The sequence below is a fragment of the Salvelinus alpinus genome, chromosome 36 (genome assembly GCF_045679555.1).
Source record: "Salvelinus alpinus chromosome 36, SLU_Salpinus.1, whole genome shotgun sequence".
Lineage (NCBI taxonomy): Eukaryota > Metazoa > Chordata > Actinopteri > Salmoniformes > Salmonidae > Salvelinus > Salvelinus alpinus.
In genome coordinates, this window is record NC_092121.1 from 16,149,329 (window position 1) to 16,162,522 (window position 13,194).

General features: G+C 42.7%; 2 protein-coding genes across 3 annotated transcripts in view; both read left to right on the top strand.

Annotated features, from left to right (window-relative positions):
• Positions 1 to 400: 400 nt before the first annotated feature.
• On the top strand, positions 401 to 5,149 carry LOC139565015 (importin subunit alpha-1-like). 2 transcript variants are annotated; one of them, XM_071385021.1, is made up of 11 exons: positions 401 to 438; positions 678 to 804; positions 905 to 1,045; positions 1,217 to 1,305; positions 1,408 to 1,673; positions 1,779 to 1,873; positions 2,089 to 2,352; positions 4,054 to 4,287; positions 4,395 to 4,577; positions 4,692 to 4,841; positions 4,934 to 5,149. In XM_071385021.1, the coding sequence occupies exons 2-11, from the start codon at positions 739 to 741 to the stop codon at positions 5,021 to 5,023; spliced, it is 1,578 nt and encodes a 525-aa protein (XP_071241122.1). In that variant the 5' UTR covers positions 401 to 438; positions 678 to 738; the 3' UTR covers positions 5,024 to 5,149. The 2 variants fall into 2 exon arrangements, with proteins under 2 accessions (XP_071241122.1, XP_071241121.1); XM_071385020.1 differs by having other exon boundaries at positions 405 to 488.
• Positions 5,150 to 5,470: 321 nt separating this feature from the next.
• LOC139565016 (E3 ubiquitin-protein ligase SMURF2-like) overlaps positions 5,471 to 13,194 on the top strand; it is a 59,825-nt gene continuing 52,101 nt past the window's right edge. Inside the window, exon 1 of the mRNA XM_071385022.1 lies at positions 5,471 to 5,845. Within this exon, the coding sequence (XP_071241123.1) occupies positions 5,794 to 5,845 (52 nt within the window). The 5' untranslated portion in view covers positions 5,471 to 5,793. The remainder of the gene's footprint in view (positions 5,846 to 13,194) is intronic.

Sequence of the window (13,194 nt, forward strand, 5' to 3'; positions counted from 1 at the left end):
AATGCTATATTCAGAGGTTGATGTTGATTATTGGTCATGATACAAAATAGTCAGTGTAATGTTTATCCATATATTTTAACAGATTTTAGTTGTCTGGGTTCTCTGATTTTAAGCGTATCTTCTGGGTGGTTTGAAACCACTCCTTGAATTGCATCAGATGTAGATATTGTTTTCCACACACAGACCTAAGCAGAAAACACATTTTGAACAGTTATATTTAATAACACAAAAACAACTGTTCCAACATGAACTTGTTTGGAGAAATTGTTTCTGATATGATACAAATTGTATTATGAGGGCATGGGAGTACTGAAATCTCGCGATAGGTCTCTAGTGACAACATTTCCAGAGCGCCCTGTGATTTTTCAAAACAGTCCAATAGGGTGATGCTTTTAATCGAACTGACCAATCGGGGAGCTTTGTGACAGGAATTTAAAGGTCTGTACAAATGTTCAATGCATTAGCTAGAATTTCTAAAGAAGGACCGGGTAAGTGCTTATATTTGGGAAATATTCGATGTACTTCTATATATTACTGCTTTACTTTGTTGAAGGGGTTTGCTAGCCACTCTTCCTGGTCACTTGTGACTGATATAACTTTATAGAAAAGCCAAAAACGTGTTCTTGGATCCTAGCTAGCAATTCGTATTATAAAACTATTTGTTGCATTTCGTTTAGGTGCTCAAAAAAATCTTTCTTTATCAAACTTCATCGAACATTTTTATCAGTTTGCTCAAAAATGTCTGCTAGCAACGAGAACGGTGTCCGTCTGGACAAGTTCAAGAATAAAGGAAAAGATGCGAATGTAAGTGACATATGCATGGCACATTTTTCAGTGTTTATGGCTTGCTAGCTAAATTAATCTGGCTAGGCACAGTCACTGATGGTTGTTGATCACTTTGCAGGAACTTAGACGCAGGAGAGTAGAAGTGAACGTCGAACTTCGCAAGGCAAAGAAGGACGATCAGATCTTCAAAAGAAGAAATGTCACCACTTTGGTCGACGAGGTAACTTCCCCACTTCAAGAGAAAAGCCAAAACTGTCAGGTGAGTTTGTTAGGCCTGCCTGTTAATACAATTCCAGTGGCGCACAATTGGACCAGCGTCATCCGGGTTAGGGGAGGGTTTGGCCGGAGAAGGCCGTAAAATATTTTGTTCTTAACTGACTTGCCTAGTAAAATAATTCCAATGGCAACAACCTGTTGTCTTAATTTACAGGCCACTCGACAGTGGACCGTGGAGGAAATTATTGCAGGTGTGAACAGTAACAACCTTGATGCCCAGCTCAACGCCACGCAAGCTGCAAGGTAATCAATGTAAAACTTTCTGGGAAATCCTCTTTTTTTTAATTTTAATTTTTAAGTGTTGGCGATCATGATTTGTTGCTTTTTCAATTGTTCTCATTACAGGAAGTTGCTATCCCGTGAGAGACATCCTCCCATTGACCACATCATCAGTGCTGGGTTGATTCCAAAGTTAGTTGCTTTCTTGGGTTTGGAGTCACCCCCTATCCAGTTTGAGGCTGCCTGGGCTCTAACCAACATTGCATCTGGAACATCTGACCAGACCAGTGCTGTTGTGGAGGGCGGAGCCATTCCAGCCTTCATCAGGCTTGTCATATCTCCCCACCCCCACATCAGCGAGCAGGCTGTGTGGGCTTTGGGTAACATTGCAGGTAAAGCCTTCCTCTTTTGTTACAGCATCTCGTCAGTGTATAGAGCCCTAAACTGCATAAGTGATCTCCCACCCCTAACCTTGCATCCTTGATTTATTCTGTTAGGTGATGGGTCAGTCTACAGAGACCAAGTCATCAAGCATGGAGCTGTGGCCCCCCTGCTTAGTCTGCTCGCTGTCCCTGAGCTTTCTTTGTTCTCTGTAAGTATTCTTAGTGGCTAGACACTTAATGCGGTGATCCTTGGCAACCGTTCATAAGTAATGGACAGTCACTTGACTTGTTCATGACACGCTACAAAGTATCAGTCTTGTTTTTTGATAACTCCTTGCCCCCACATTACTTTCCTCACTGACCACTGGGAGGTGCTGTAACTCAATTAATGAACACCTCAAATATTTGTTTGTCTTCTCTGCAGTCTGGCTACCTGAGGAACATCACCTGGACGTTGTCAAACTTGTGCCGCAACAAGAACCCATCTCCCCCTCTGGCAGCCGTGCAGCAGATCCTGCCCACTCTGGTGCGTCTGCTGCACTATGATGATAAGGGTGTGCTGGCAGACACCTGCTGGGCATTGTCCTATCTGACAGACGGGCCCAACGATCGCATTGAGGTGGTGGTGCAGACTGGCCTGATATCCCGCCTGGTGCAGCTGCTTGGCTCTGGGGAGATCGCTGTTGTGGTATGTGCCCAGTCTAGTTATCCTGCAGAGGTGGTGGGCTGTCATGTACAATGATGAAGTAGTCACCATATTTATATACACTGCTCAAAAAAATAAAGGGAACACTTAAACAACACAATGTAAATCACACTTCTGTGAAATCAAACTGTCCACTTAGGAAGCAACACTGATTGACAATAAATTTCACATGCTGTTGTGTAAATGGAATAGACAACAGGTGGAAATTATAGGCAATTAGCAAGACACCCCCAATAAAGGAGTGGTTCTGCAGGTGGTGACCACAGACCACTTCTCAGTTCCTATGCTTCCTGGCTGATGTTTTGGTCACTTTTGAATGCTGGCGGTGCTTTCACTCTAGTGGTAGCATGAGACGGAGTCTACAACCCACACAAGTGGTTCAGGTAGTGCAGCTCATCCAGGATGGCACATCAATGCGAGCTGTGGCAAGACGGTTTGCTGTGTCTGTCAGCGTAGTGTCCAGAGCATGGAGGTGCTACCAGGAGACAGGCCAGTACATCAGGAGACGTGGAGGAGGCCGTAGGAGGGCAACAACCCAGCAGCAGGACCGCTACCTCCGCCTTTGTGCAAGGAGGAGCAGGTGGAGCACTGCCAGAGCCCTGCAAAATGACCTCCAGCAGGCCACAAATGTGCATGTGTCTGCTCAAACGGTCAGAAACAGACTCCATGAGGGCCCGACGTCCACAGGTGGGGGTTGTGCTTACAGCCCAACACCGTGCAGGACGTTTGGCATTTGCCAGAGAACACCAAGATTGGCAAATTCGCCACTGGCGCCCTGTGCTCTTCACAGATGAAAGCAGGTTCACACTGAGCACATGTGACAGAGTCTGGAGACGCCGTGGAGAACGTTCTGCTGCCTGCAACATCCTCCAGCATGACCGGTTTGGCGGTGGGTCAGTCATGGTGTGGGGTGGCATTTCTTTGGGGGGCCGCACAGCCCTCCATGTGCTCGCCAGAGGTAGCCTGACTGCCATTAGGTACCGAGATGAGATCCTCAGACTCCTTGTGAGACCATATGCTGGTGCGGTTGGCCCTGGGTTCCTCCAAATGCAAGACAATGCTAGACCTCATGTGGCTGGAGTGTGTCAGCAGTTCCTGCAAGAGGAAGGCATTGATGCTATGGACTGGCCCGCCCGTTCCCCAGACCTGAATCCAATTGAGCACATCTGGGACATCATGTCTCGCTCCATCCACCAACGCCACGTTGCACCACAGACTGTCCAGGAGTTGGCGGATGCTTTAGTCCAGGTCTGGGAGGAGATGCCTCAGGAGACCATCCGCCACCTCATCAGGAGCATGCCCAGGCGTTGTAGGGAGGTCATACAGGCACGTGGAGGCAACACACACTACTGAGCCTCATTTTTACTTGTTTTAAGGACATTACATCAAAGTTGGATCAGCCTGTAGTGTGGTTTTCCACTTTAATTTTGAGTGTGACTCCAAATCCAGACCTCCATGGGTTGATAAATTTGATTTCCATTGATAATTTGTGTGATTTTGTTTTCAGCACATTCAACTATGTAAAGAAAAGTATTTAATAAGAATATTTCATTCATTCAGATCTAGGATGTGTTATTTTAGTGTTCCCTTTTTCTTTTCTTTTTTTTGCAGTGTATTTCAACATCTATGGTACTATGTCTGTATTCACCCAAGTGCCCACTGTCTTTGACCTGTCTCCTTCAGACTCCTTCTCTGCGTGCCATTGGAAATATGGTGACTGGCACGGATGAGCAGACTCAGGCTGTGCTGAATGCTGGGGCCCTCTCCATGTTCCCTGGCCTGCTTCGCCATCACAAGAGTAACATCCAGAAGGAGGCCTCCTGGACCCTTTCCAACATCACTGCAGGGAGAGACTCTCAGATCCAGGATATCATCAATGCTGGCCTGGTCCCTCTCATGGTAGATGTCCTACGCAAGGTATGTAGGATTGTTTTCTGTAGTATCTTATATGATAGGATTTGTATAATTAGGAATGGTGGGATGTTTTTTTTATAACACTATTCCGCATCTGCATTTCTATACAGGGTGACTACAAGACTCAGAAAGAGGCAGTTTGGGCAATAACCAACTTTACCAGTGGGGGCACAGTTGAACAGGTTGTGTACCTTGTTCAAGCCAATGTGCTGGAGCCTCTGTTGAATCTACTCTCAACAAAGGACAGTAAAACCATCCTTGTCATCTTGGATGCCATCACCAACATTTTCCTGGTAAGGGGACTTTCTCGCCAAGAATAAGTAAATAAATCTTAACGGTGTAGACATAACCCTGTAACTGCAAGATTCGGGTGACATATTTATTCTTTAACTTGTTTTGTCCATCAGGCTGGAGATAAGATTGGTGAAGCAGAAAAGCTGTGCATGATGATCGAGGAATGTGGTGGGCTAGACAAGATTGAAGCTCTGCAGTCCCATGAGAATGAGCTCGTCTACAAGGCCTCCCTCAACCTGATTGAGAAATATTTCTCTGGAGAGGTGAGCATTGTGTAATGGTGACTAATTGAACCTGTCCTATTATAGATGGTATTTCCTTTGCCTCAATTTTTCTTGCATGTGCTGTTTTCTAGGAAGAGGAAGACCAATGTGTTGCTCCAGAATTGACAACTGATGGCTATGCATTCCAGATCAGTGAGAACCAAAGCACTTTCAACTTCTAAATACCACTTTTCCTTTCATCTCTACTGTATACTGCCACTGTTTGTCCTCTGTAATAATGGACTTCTATTGTCTGAAATGTACATATGTTTTATAATTGTCTGTAAATAAATGTATTAAGATTCCAACTGCTGTAATTTCTTGGTTTGGGTGGATTGGCAATGCATTGAATTCCAATATGAATCTTTATAGCTTCCATCCTCTTTTTTTCTGTAAGAACGAAATGCAAATAAGCGGTTTTTGCTACGGTATCTGGACTGTCAGAGCCAGCTTTTTTTTTTATATATTTTTTTTTAAATTACACTAGTCTAACAAAGTTGTATTTTCTCAGTCATTGGCATTTTGGCATCCGATCATGTCAGTTTTTAGCCAAGCCGTACAGGCAGCTGTTTCCATCCCCATGTCGTCATTGGTCATTTACTTACTAGCCTCCCTGAAGTGGGATCTGCACTGAAGGGCGCACGAGCTCCACAGTTCAACTCTCGTCTGGCTGGGAGGAGGACTTAATTCCAATCGGTCCGAAGCTGAAGCGCGCTGAAGATGTGAAGTGTGAACTCGGTTCGCTTGCTTACTCTAAAATATTTAGTCGCCCGGAACACCGATGACCAAATACTCTTGCGAAATCAAATGCATTCTGTGGCATCCTATCTAGTAATTGTGTGATCATGATGGCAGCAGTGCTGTCTACATCCGGGCAACAATGCCTTCAATCCATTATTGTTACTTCTGTCTGAAACTGGTTAGTCTTATTAAATATTAAGCTGGAAGCAAGATGTCTAACCAAGGAGTTCGGCGAAATGGTCCGGTTAAACTGCGTTTAACAGGTAAGAGACCCAAAATGTTGAATGTTGTCCCTCCACAAATGTGTCTATTTAGCGCGACCTAGCTACTATAGCTAGTTGTGTTTATTGTGTCGCTAGCCCAGCTAACGACGTTAGTTTGTAGGACGAACGTTCGAAAGGGTGCTTGCTGTGGTTTAAAAGTTTGGGCGCACTTTAATATTTCGAGTAGGGCACGTTATGTATGTGACAAATTAAACAAACTAAGCTAAACGACACAGTAGCTAGATAACTTTAACGTTTCTGAAATATGATTTATAACGCCTGCTAAATTAAATGGCTAGCTTGTTAACGTTGGCTTCTAACGTTAGCTAACCAGCTAATTGGACGTTAGCACAGGCAAAACAGAAGTAATCCACCTGGGATTACTGTTAGTAGCTAGCTGGCTAACTAAATAGTAACATCACTTGTTTATTCATTCTAGATAAGAAATAGTTGGTGTTAGCTGAAATTCAATTACGTCCACAAATTTGTGTAAGAACACTGTTAGGATAGATTACCCTCTTTCATTTTTAAACTATGCATATACCATAGTAATGTTCATGTGGGTAACTAACGTTCTCATTATTTGCCATAAGTGTCACTGTCCCACAACTTATTTGTTGTGCTATTAATCTAGCTAATAAAACAATGCCATTGCTACTACACAATCTGTATAATTGAAGCATCTAGATGGCGACTAAATGAGCTAGATGGAGAGACTATGGCTGCGTTTACACAGGCAGACCAATTCCGATCTTTTGCACAATTATTGCTGGGGGGGGAATTTGTGGAAAAATATGGGAATTGGGCTGTCAGTGTAAACGCAGCATATCTCCCAGACATTCCACATCATACTGCAAAGTGCGGATCAATCCCCCACAGAATGCTGTGATGCAAACAGGGTATCAACGCACTTGCTGGGTCGCTCTTATTTGTTTTTTTTTACAATTTCAACACAAAGTGAAACGTTTACATGAGAGGACATTGTTTTGACTGGGAGAGGGGGATGACAGCAGTTGTGTTTGATGTACCTCCAGGTTCAGGGCCGAGTCAAATTCCAGGCCTTTCCAATCACCAGGAGGAGCCAAATTAAATATTTAAGCTAGTGCTGTTTCTGATAGAAATGCGTGTAGTGCAGGGTGTCTCTGGACATAAGTGAGAGAGAGATCTGCCTGATGGTGAAAAGAGATTACTCTCAATGGTGTTGCTTAAATCACCTGTGCTACAGAGGCCTCGTTTGCACAGGAAGCCCAATTTGGATCTTTTGCCCAATTTTTGGGCAAAAGATCTGATTGCTCAAAAGACTAATTGGTGAAAAGATCAGAGTTCGGCTGCATTGTAAACGCAGCTTTAAGCATGGAAAGTAAAGCACATTGAAAGTTCTGACAACCTGTGAATTTGTCCAAATGTGAGAACTTTTCTGCACAAATTCTACTGGTGCGGTAACCAGGTTTGAACTAGATAGCCCCATTTGAAATGTTTCCAACGTAATATCCTGAACTTAAGACAGATTTCGGTGTCTGTTTTGCTTGTCCAAACTAAATGGTCAAGTGCAACACTGTTTTCTGTCACATTTTTATTTTCTTGAACTTTGTAAATTGCCCACTGTGAATTAGTCTGTCGTTCCACTTAGAGATTGACTGCATTGGTGTCTTGGCGAAATAGTAAGAATGTGAAATCACTGTCAAAAACAAGGAGAGTATGATCACATGGACCTCTTTTCCTGACTTTACACAATGTGTATTTGCGCACTTAACTACTTTCATATTTGCTTTTCTGCCTGTCTTCCACATGTCTGTCAGTTGAACTGAAGGACGTTGTTTAGCGAGTCAGTGCTGTGGTGGTATGTCCTCCTTACCTGACTACCCATTAGTGATTGGGGGGGATCGATTGTAGAGGTCGACTGATTATGATTTTTCAATGCCGATACCGCTTATTGGAGGACCAAAAAAAACGATGCAGATTTTTATATATGTATTTGTGATGACAATTACAACATTACTGAATTAACACTATTTTAACTTAATATAATACATAAATTAAAATGTAGTCTCAAAAAAACGAGATGTTCAATTTGGTTTAAATAATGCAAAAACAGTTTTGGAGAAGAAAGTAAAAGTGCAATATGTGCCATGTAAAAAAGCTAACGTTTAAGTTCCTTCAGAACATATGAAAGCTGGTGGTTCCTTTTAACATGAGTCTTCAATATTCCTCATTAAGAAGCTTTAGGTTGTAGATATTATAGGACTATTTCTCTCTATTCTCTCCATTTGTATTTCATATACCTTTGACTATTGGATGTTCTTATAGGCACTATAGTATTGCCAGCCTAATCTTGGGAGTTGATAGGCTTGAAGTCATAAACAGCGCAATGCTTGAAGCACAGCGAAGAGCTGCTGGGAAATGCAGGAAAGTGCTGTTTGAATGAATGCTTACGAGCCTGCTGCTGCCTACCACCACTGGTATATCAAATCATAGACTTAATTATAATAAACACGCAATTTCTTTCAGTGAAATACGGAACCGTTCTGTATTTTATCGAACGGGCGGCAACCCTAAGTCTAAATATTGCTGTTACATTGCACAACCGTCAAATTATGGCAAATTAATTACGGTCTTTGTTAGGAAGAAATGGTCTTCACACAGTTCGCAACGAGCTAGGTGGCCCAAACTGCTGCATATACCCTAACTCTACTTGCAAAGAACGAAAAAGAAGTGACACAATTTCCCTAGGTAAAATAAATTCGTGTTAGCAGGCAACTAAATATGTAGGTTAATGTGCTTGTGTATTGATTTTAAGAAAGGCATTGATGTTTATGGTTAGGTACACATTGGTGCAACGACGGTACTTTTTTCGTGAATGCGCATGTTAAATCATCACCCGTTTGGTGAAGTAGGCTGTGATTCGATGATAAATAAACAGGCACTGCATTGATTATATGCAACACGGGACAAGCTAGATAAACTAGTAATATCATCAACCATGTGTAGTTAACTAGTGATTATGTTAAGATTGATTTTTTTACAAGTTAAGTTTAATGCTAGCTAGCAACTTACCTTGGCTCCTTGCTCCACTCGTGTAACAGGTGGTCAGCCTGCCACGCAGTCTCCTCGTGGAGTGCAATGTAATCGGCCATAATCGGCGTCCAAAAATGCCGATTACCGATTGTTATGAACACTTGAAATCGTCCCTAATTAATCGGACATGCCGTTACATATCGGGATTTTATTTGACGATATATCGTTTGGACAATATCGCAATATTATTTTTGCGCTAGTTGGCTGTACCTTCACCAAAACTCATATTTTTCCTTCATAGCTTGTTCTCCATCTTTCTCCATTCTCCATCTGTCAAATATTGTATATACTTAATCATCACTATTTGGGCATGATAAGATGACATGATTGTGAAAATCTAATGTGTTTACTTACTGATAGGTGAGTTTGTATAAGTAATGAAGGTCTGAGCATGAGTTGTGAATTGATAATAGCAGCTTGTTGACTTTGACACATTGCTGTTGATGAGTTTGTTATTGGGTAAACCCTGAATGATGAGTTGTTACATGTGAGCAGTCTTGTCGCTGTTTGCGTTCCTCTGAGCTTCTCCTTGCTGACATACCCCCATCCATTCGAACCAGATGTTGCAGACGGTTGCCAGCTTTTAAACTGGAAAAATATGGCAAGCAAGCCGCTAAAACTAACACTTGTGGTGAGAATTGCCCCTTGAATACACAAGACAGGTTTCCATTAGGCTCTACAGCTGATCACTCTTAAATTATGTCACACAAACATGGTTAATGGCACAATACATGATCCGGTAAGTAATAAATTACAGCGTTAAAATATGGCTCAATGCGGAGCACCTTATCTGATCAGCTCTAAATTGTATTACTCAAACATGGTTCATGACCAAATGGTATCCATTCCAAACAGCCATAAATTTGTCAGGACACAGCACATGCTAACTTATGTCTCCCATAAAGTCATTTGAACAAAGAAGCTGTGGAAGGGAGAAGTGATCCCTCCATTTTAACACTGAGGCCTCTGATCCCCAGCTGTTTGTAGCCGAGAGCTGAATTCGCCTCACCCACCAACAGATTTGAACAGCACAGACATTGATTAAGAGATCTCCATAGCATCAGTAAAATGAAACACTTAGCAATAGGTTCTAAAAAAAATATATATATAAGGGCCATCTGTTCTTAGTTTTATTGTCTGACCCTTTGTTAGTTGATTCAACTCTTTGTTTAGCATGCATATTACTCTTCTGGGTTTTGCCATGTACAGGAAAGAGGGAAGAGCTGACTCTATGGGATTGTCTAGCATTCTCCACAAAAGCATCCCCCTTTCTTTCTTTCTGTGAGTCACTCAGTCCTGTTCTTTCCGACTGTAAACAGCTCCCCTCCCAATCCTAAGCGCGTGTCACCCCCACCCTCAGTGAGAGAGAAAGCTGTCGTGTGGTGCTGGGTTTCTCTCTGACTCAGTCAGTGGTTTTGTATCTTTCTTTTGACTGGGAACCAGCTACTATTGAGGACAGCATTGAACAAAGCTGCAGCTTTGTCAGGTTTACCTATTGAAATGTCTACATTTTATTTAGTCGATTATAGTTGCTAGCTACCTCGCTGGGATCTTATATTTGGGCTGTTGAAAGAACACAGATGCACTTGTCTCATTTAAATCAAAGCAGCCCAAAAAATAATCTTGTGACAATAGGTTGCGAGACTAAACATTCTCTCGCTGTACAATTCTGATTGAAGGATCCATTCTCTGTAGTCCTTAGTCTGCCTATTGGGTTAACATGTTAGGTAGTGGGGGGAAACTTGCAGCTGGGCACAGATGGTGCTACAGAGGCACAGCACTTAATGATCAAGAGTTCTTAATGTGTGCCGAGTCTGCCTGGTGTGTTCATGTGACTCAGGCCGTTTTACAGAGTGCCTGTATGGAAGTGATTTTCGTCATCTGGGTGTTCAGATGGGATACATCGTAAATACACAATGATTAGGTACATGTGGGGAACTGTTGACTTTGCTACTCCATTGCAGAACAGTTCCACATTTTGCTTAAAGAAAAGGAAAACAAAATAATAGCAATTATTGCGCGTCATTTGTAAATGTTTTCCTTCCCCCGCTGAGGGCCCTCCAATAATTGCAATTTTTCCATAAATTAATTGACTGGGGTTGGCTTTCCTGTTGGTTCAGCTGCTCTTCAACGCGGACGAAGGCTTCTGCGGTCACACTCACAAACCACTGCCAGCAATGGAGGCGGAGTGGGCAGCATCGGAGAGGAAGCTCTTTACAGATGAACACTTGTCCAAATGTCACCCCTGACAGGTGGGGAGCAGACAAGAGAAACTCCCTTTGGGGTTCATAGTAATAATAAAGTGAAGAATTGCAGTCCTATTACGCAGTAGGACTGTCTGTTGGTCCTCATGTTTTGCACAGATTGCTGGGGGGATTGAGGCCTGTCCTCTCTACAGTGCAATGTTTGAGCAATCAGTCAGTGGTGGACCTTAGGAGAGTGGTGCTCCCAGCTAGGCCGAGCGTAGGGTGGCCCATCAGACAGAGCTTTATTATCTTCATTGGTGGATTGTTTTCCCAACTTCAGAGTTCTTTATTGAACTTAATGCTGGCTTAGGTTGGTTTGTGTGCTTATCTCACTGACTCAATACATTCCATTCAAGTCGGGTTAATGGATTATAGTTTCCTTGTCTGATTTAGAAACTAAATGCACAGACCACCTCACATTCCCCTTTCTATAGACAGGTGGTTTGTTTACCTAACGAACTGATGCGTGCACAACTTTGGGACAGCACAGATGGGGTTGGCTTACAAAGGATTATTGACATTAAACCATATTTCATCTTAATGTTTATTGAGAACATAAATACATTTGCCCAATAAACACTGGTGTCTCTCAAAAGCATCGTTAGTTGTTGATTAGCTAGCTAGCGAATTTTAGCCATGTTGGCATAGCCATGACATAAGTCAAAACACCGCAAAACAAGACAACTAGCTGAAACAGCCACCTATGGTTCCCCACAGCTACAACAATGGCAAGAAGCTGCCATCTGACCATTCAGAATCATAACACAGCCTTTTGCCTCTTAGATGTGAGTGCATCATTGTTTTGACATTGTCAACCAACCCGTCTGTCTATACTCCGCTCTGTCTTGCCTCTGTAGTCTATGTTCTTTGTGAAACCAGAGGGCATCCAATGATAAGCAGGTGCTGAGCGTGAGTATCAGTCGACAGAACATCTGCAGCCAGCCCCTCTCTGATGAGTGCTCTCCAGGCAGCGGCTGACATTATTTACAAGCGCCCCTCCACCTTACTGTCTGACAGAGGAAACACTGTCCTTCAAAGGCCTGATGTGTTAACCTGGCAGAGCCGGTTATTGGGTCAGAATTGGTTTAGCGGTGAGGGGGAGCTCTAGTGAGAATGAATCTGATGCTTGTCTGCAGGCTCCTCATATCACTGCTGCCTGAACTCCATTATTTTCCTCCCTATGCTCATTCTCGCTCTTTTCTCAAACGCTGCCTTTGAAGTGAGAAATGTCACTTTGGGGTATTTTTTCACTATGATTCACTTTAGATGCCCTTGTTGTTTTTCAGTTAAATAGTACAGGGAAAGTATTGGGTACTTAGAAATGGGTTGTGTTCGGTCTCACTCCCTTGACCAATGTAGGCTAGTCGTAATATCTAGTGTCTTAAAGGGATAATGCGAGATTATGGAAATACATTTTTTAAAAGTATGTCTGCGTGCAATATGAAGGAAGTTCGAGGTAGTTTCGCGAGCTGATGCTAACTAGCGTTATATGTTGTATAGCTGCAGTGAAATGTGTTGTTTTACAGGGTCAGCCATAGTTATATGGTGCCTCTGGAGCAAATTAGGGGTAAGTGCCTTGCTCAAGGGCAAATCTCTCTCTCCCTCTCTCTATATATATATAATATATATATCTTTCTCACAGGATGTTGGTTGCACTTTAATTGGGGAGGACAGGCTTGTGGTAATGGCTGGAGCTGAATGATACCATTCCATTAGCTCAATTCTGGCCATTATTATGAGCCGTCCTCCCCTCAGCAGCCTCCTGTGATATATATATATATATACACTGCTCAAAAAAATAAAGGGAACACTTAAACAACACAATGTAACTCCAAGTAAATCACACTTCTGTGAAATCAAACTGTCCACTTAGGAAGCAACACTGATTGACAATACATTTCACATGCTGTTGTGCAAATGGAATAGACAACAGGTGGAAATTATAGGCAATTAGCAAGACACCCCCAATAAAGGAGTGGTTCTGCAGGTGGTGACCACAGACCACTTCTCAGTTCCTATGCTTCCTGG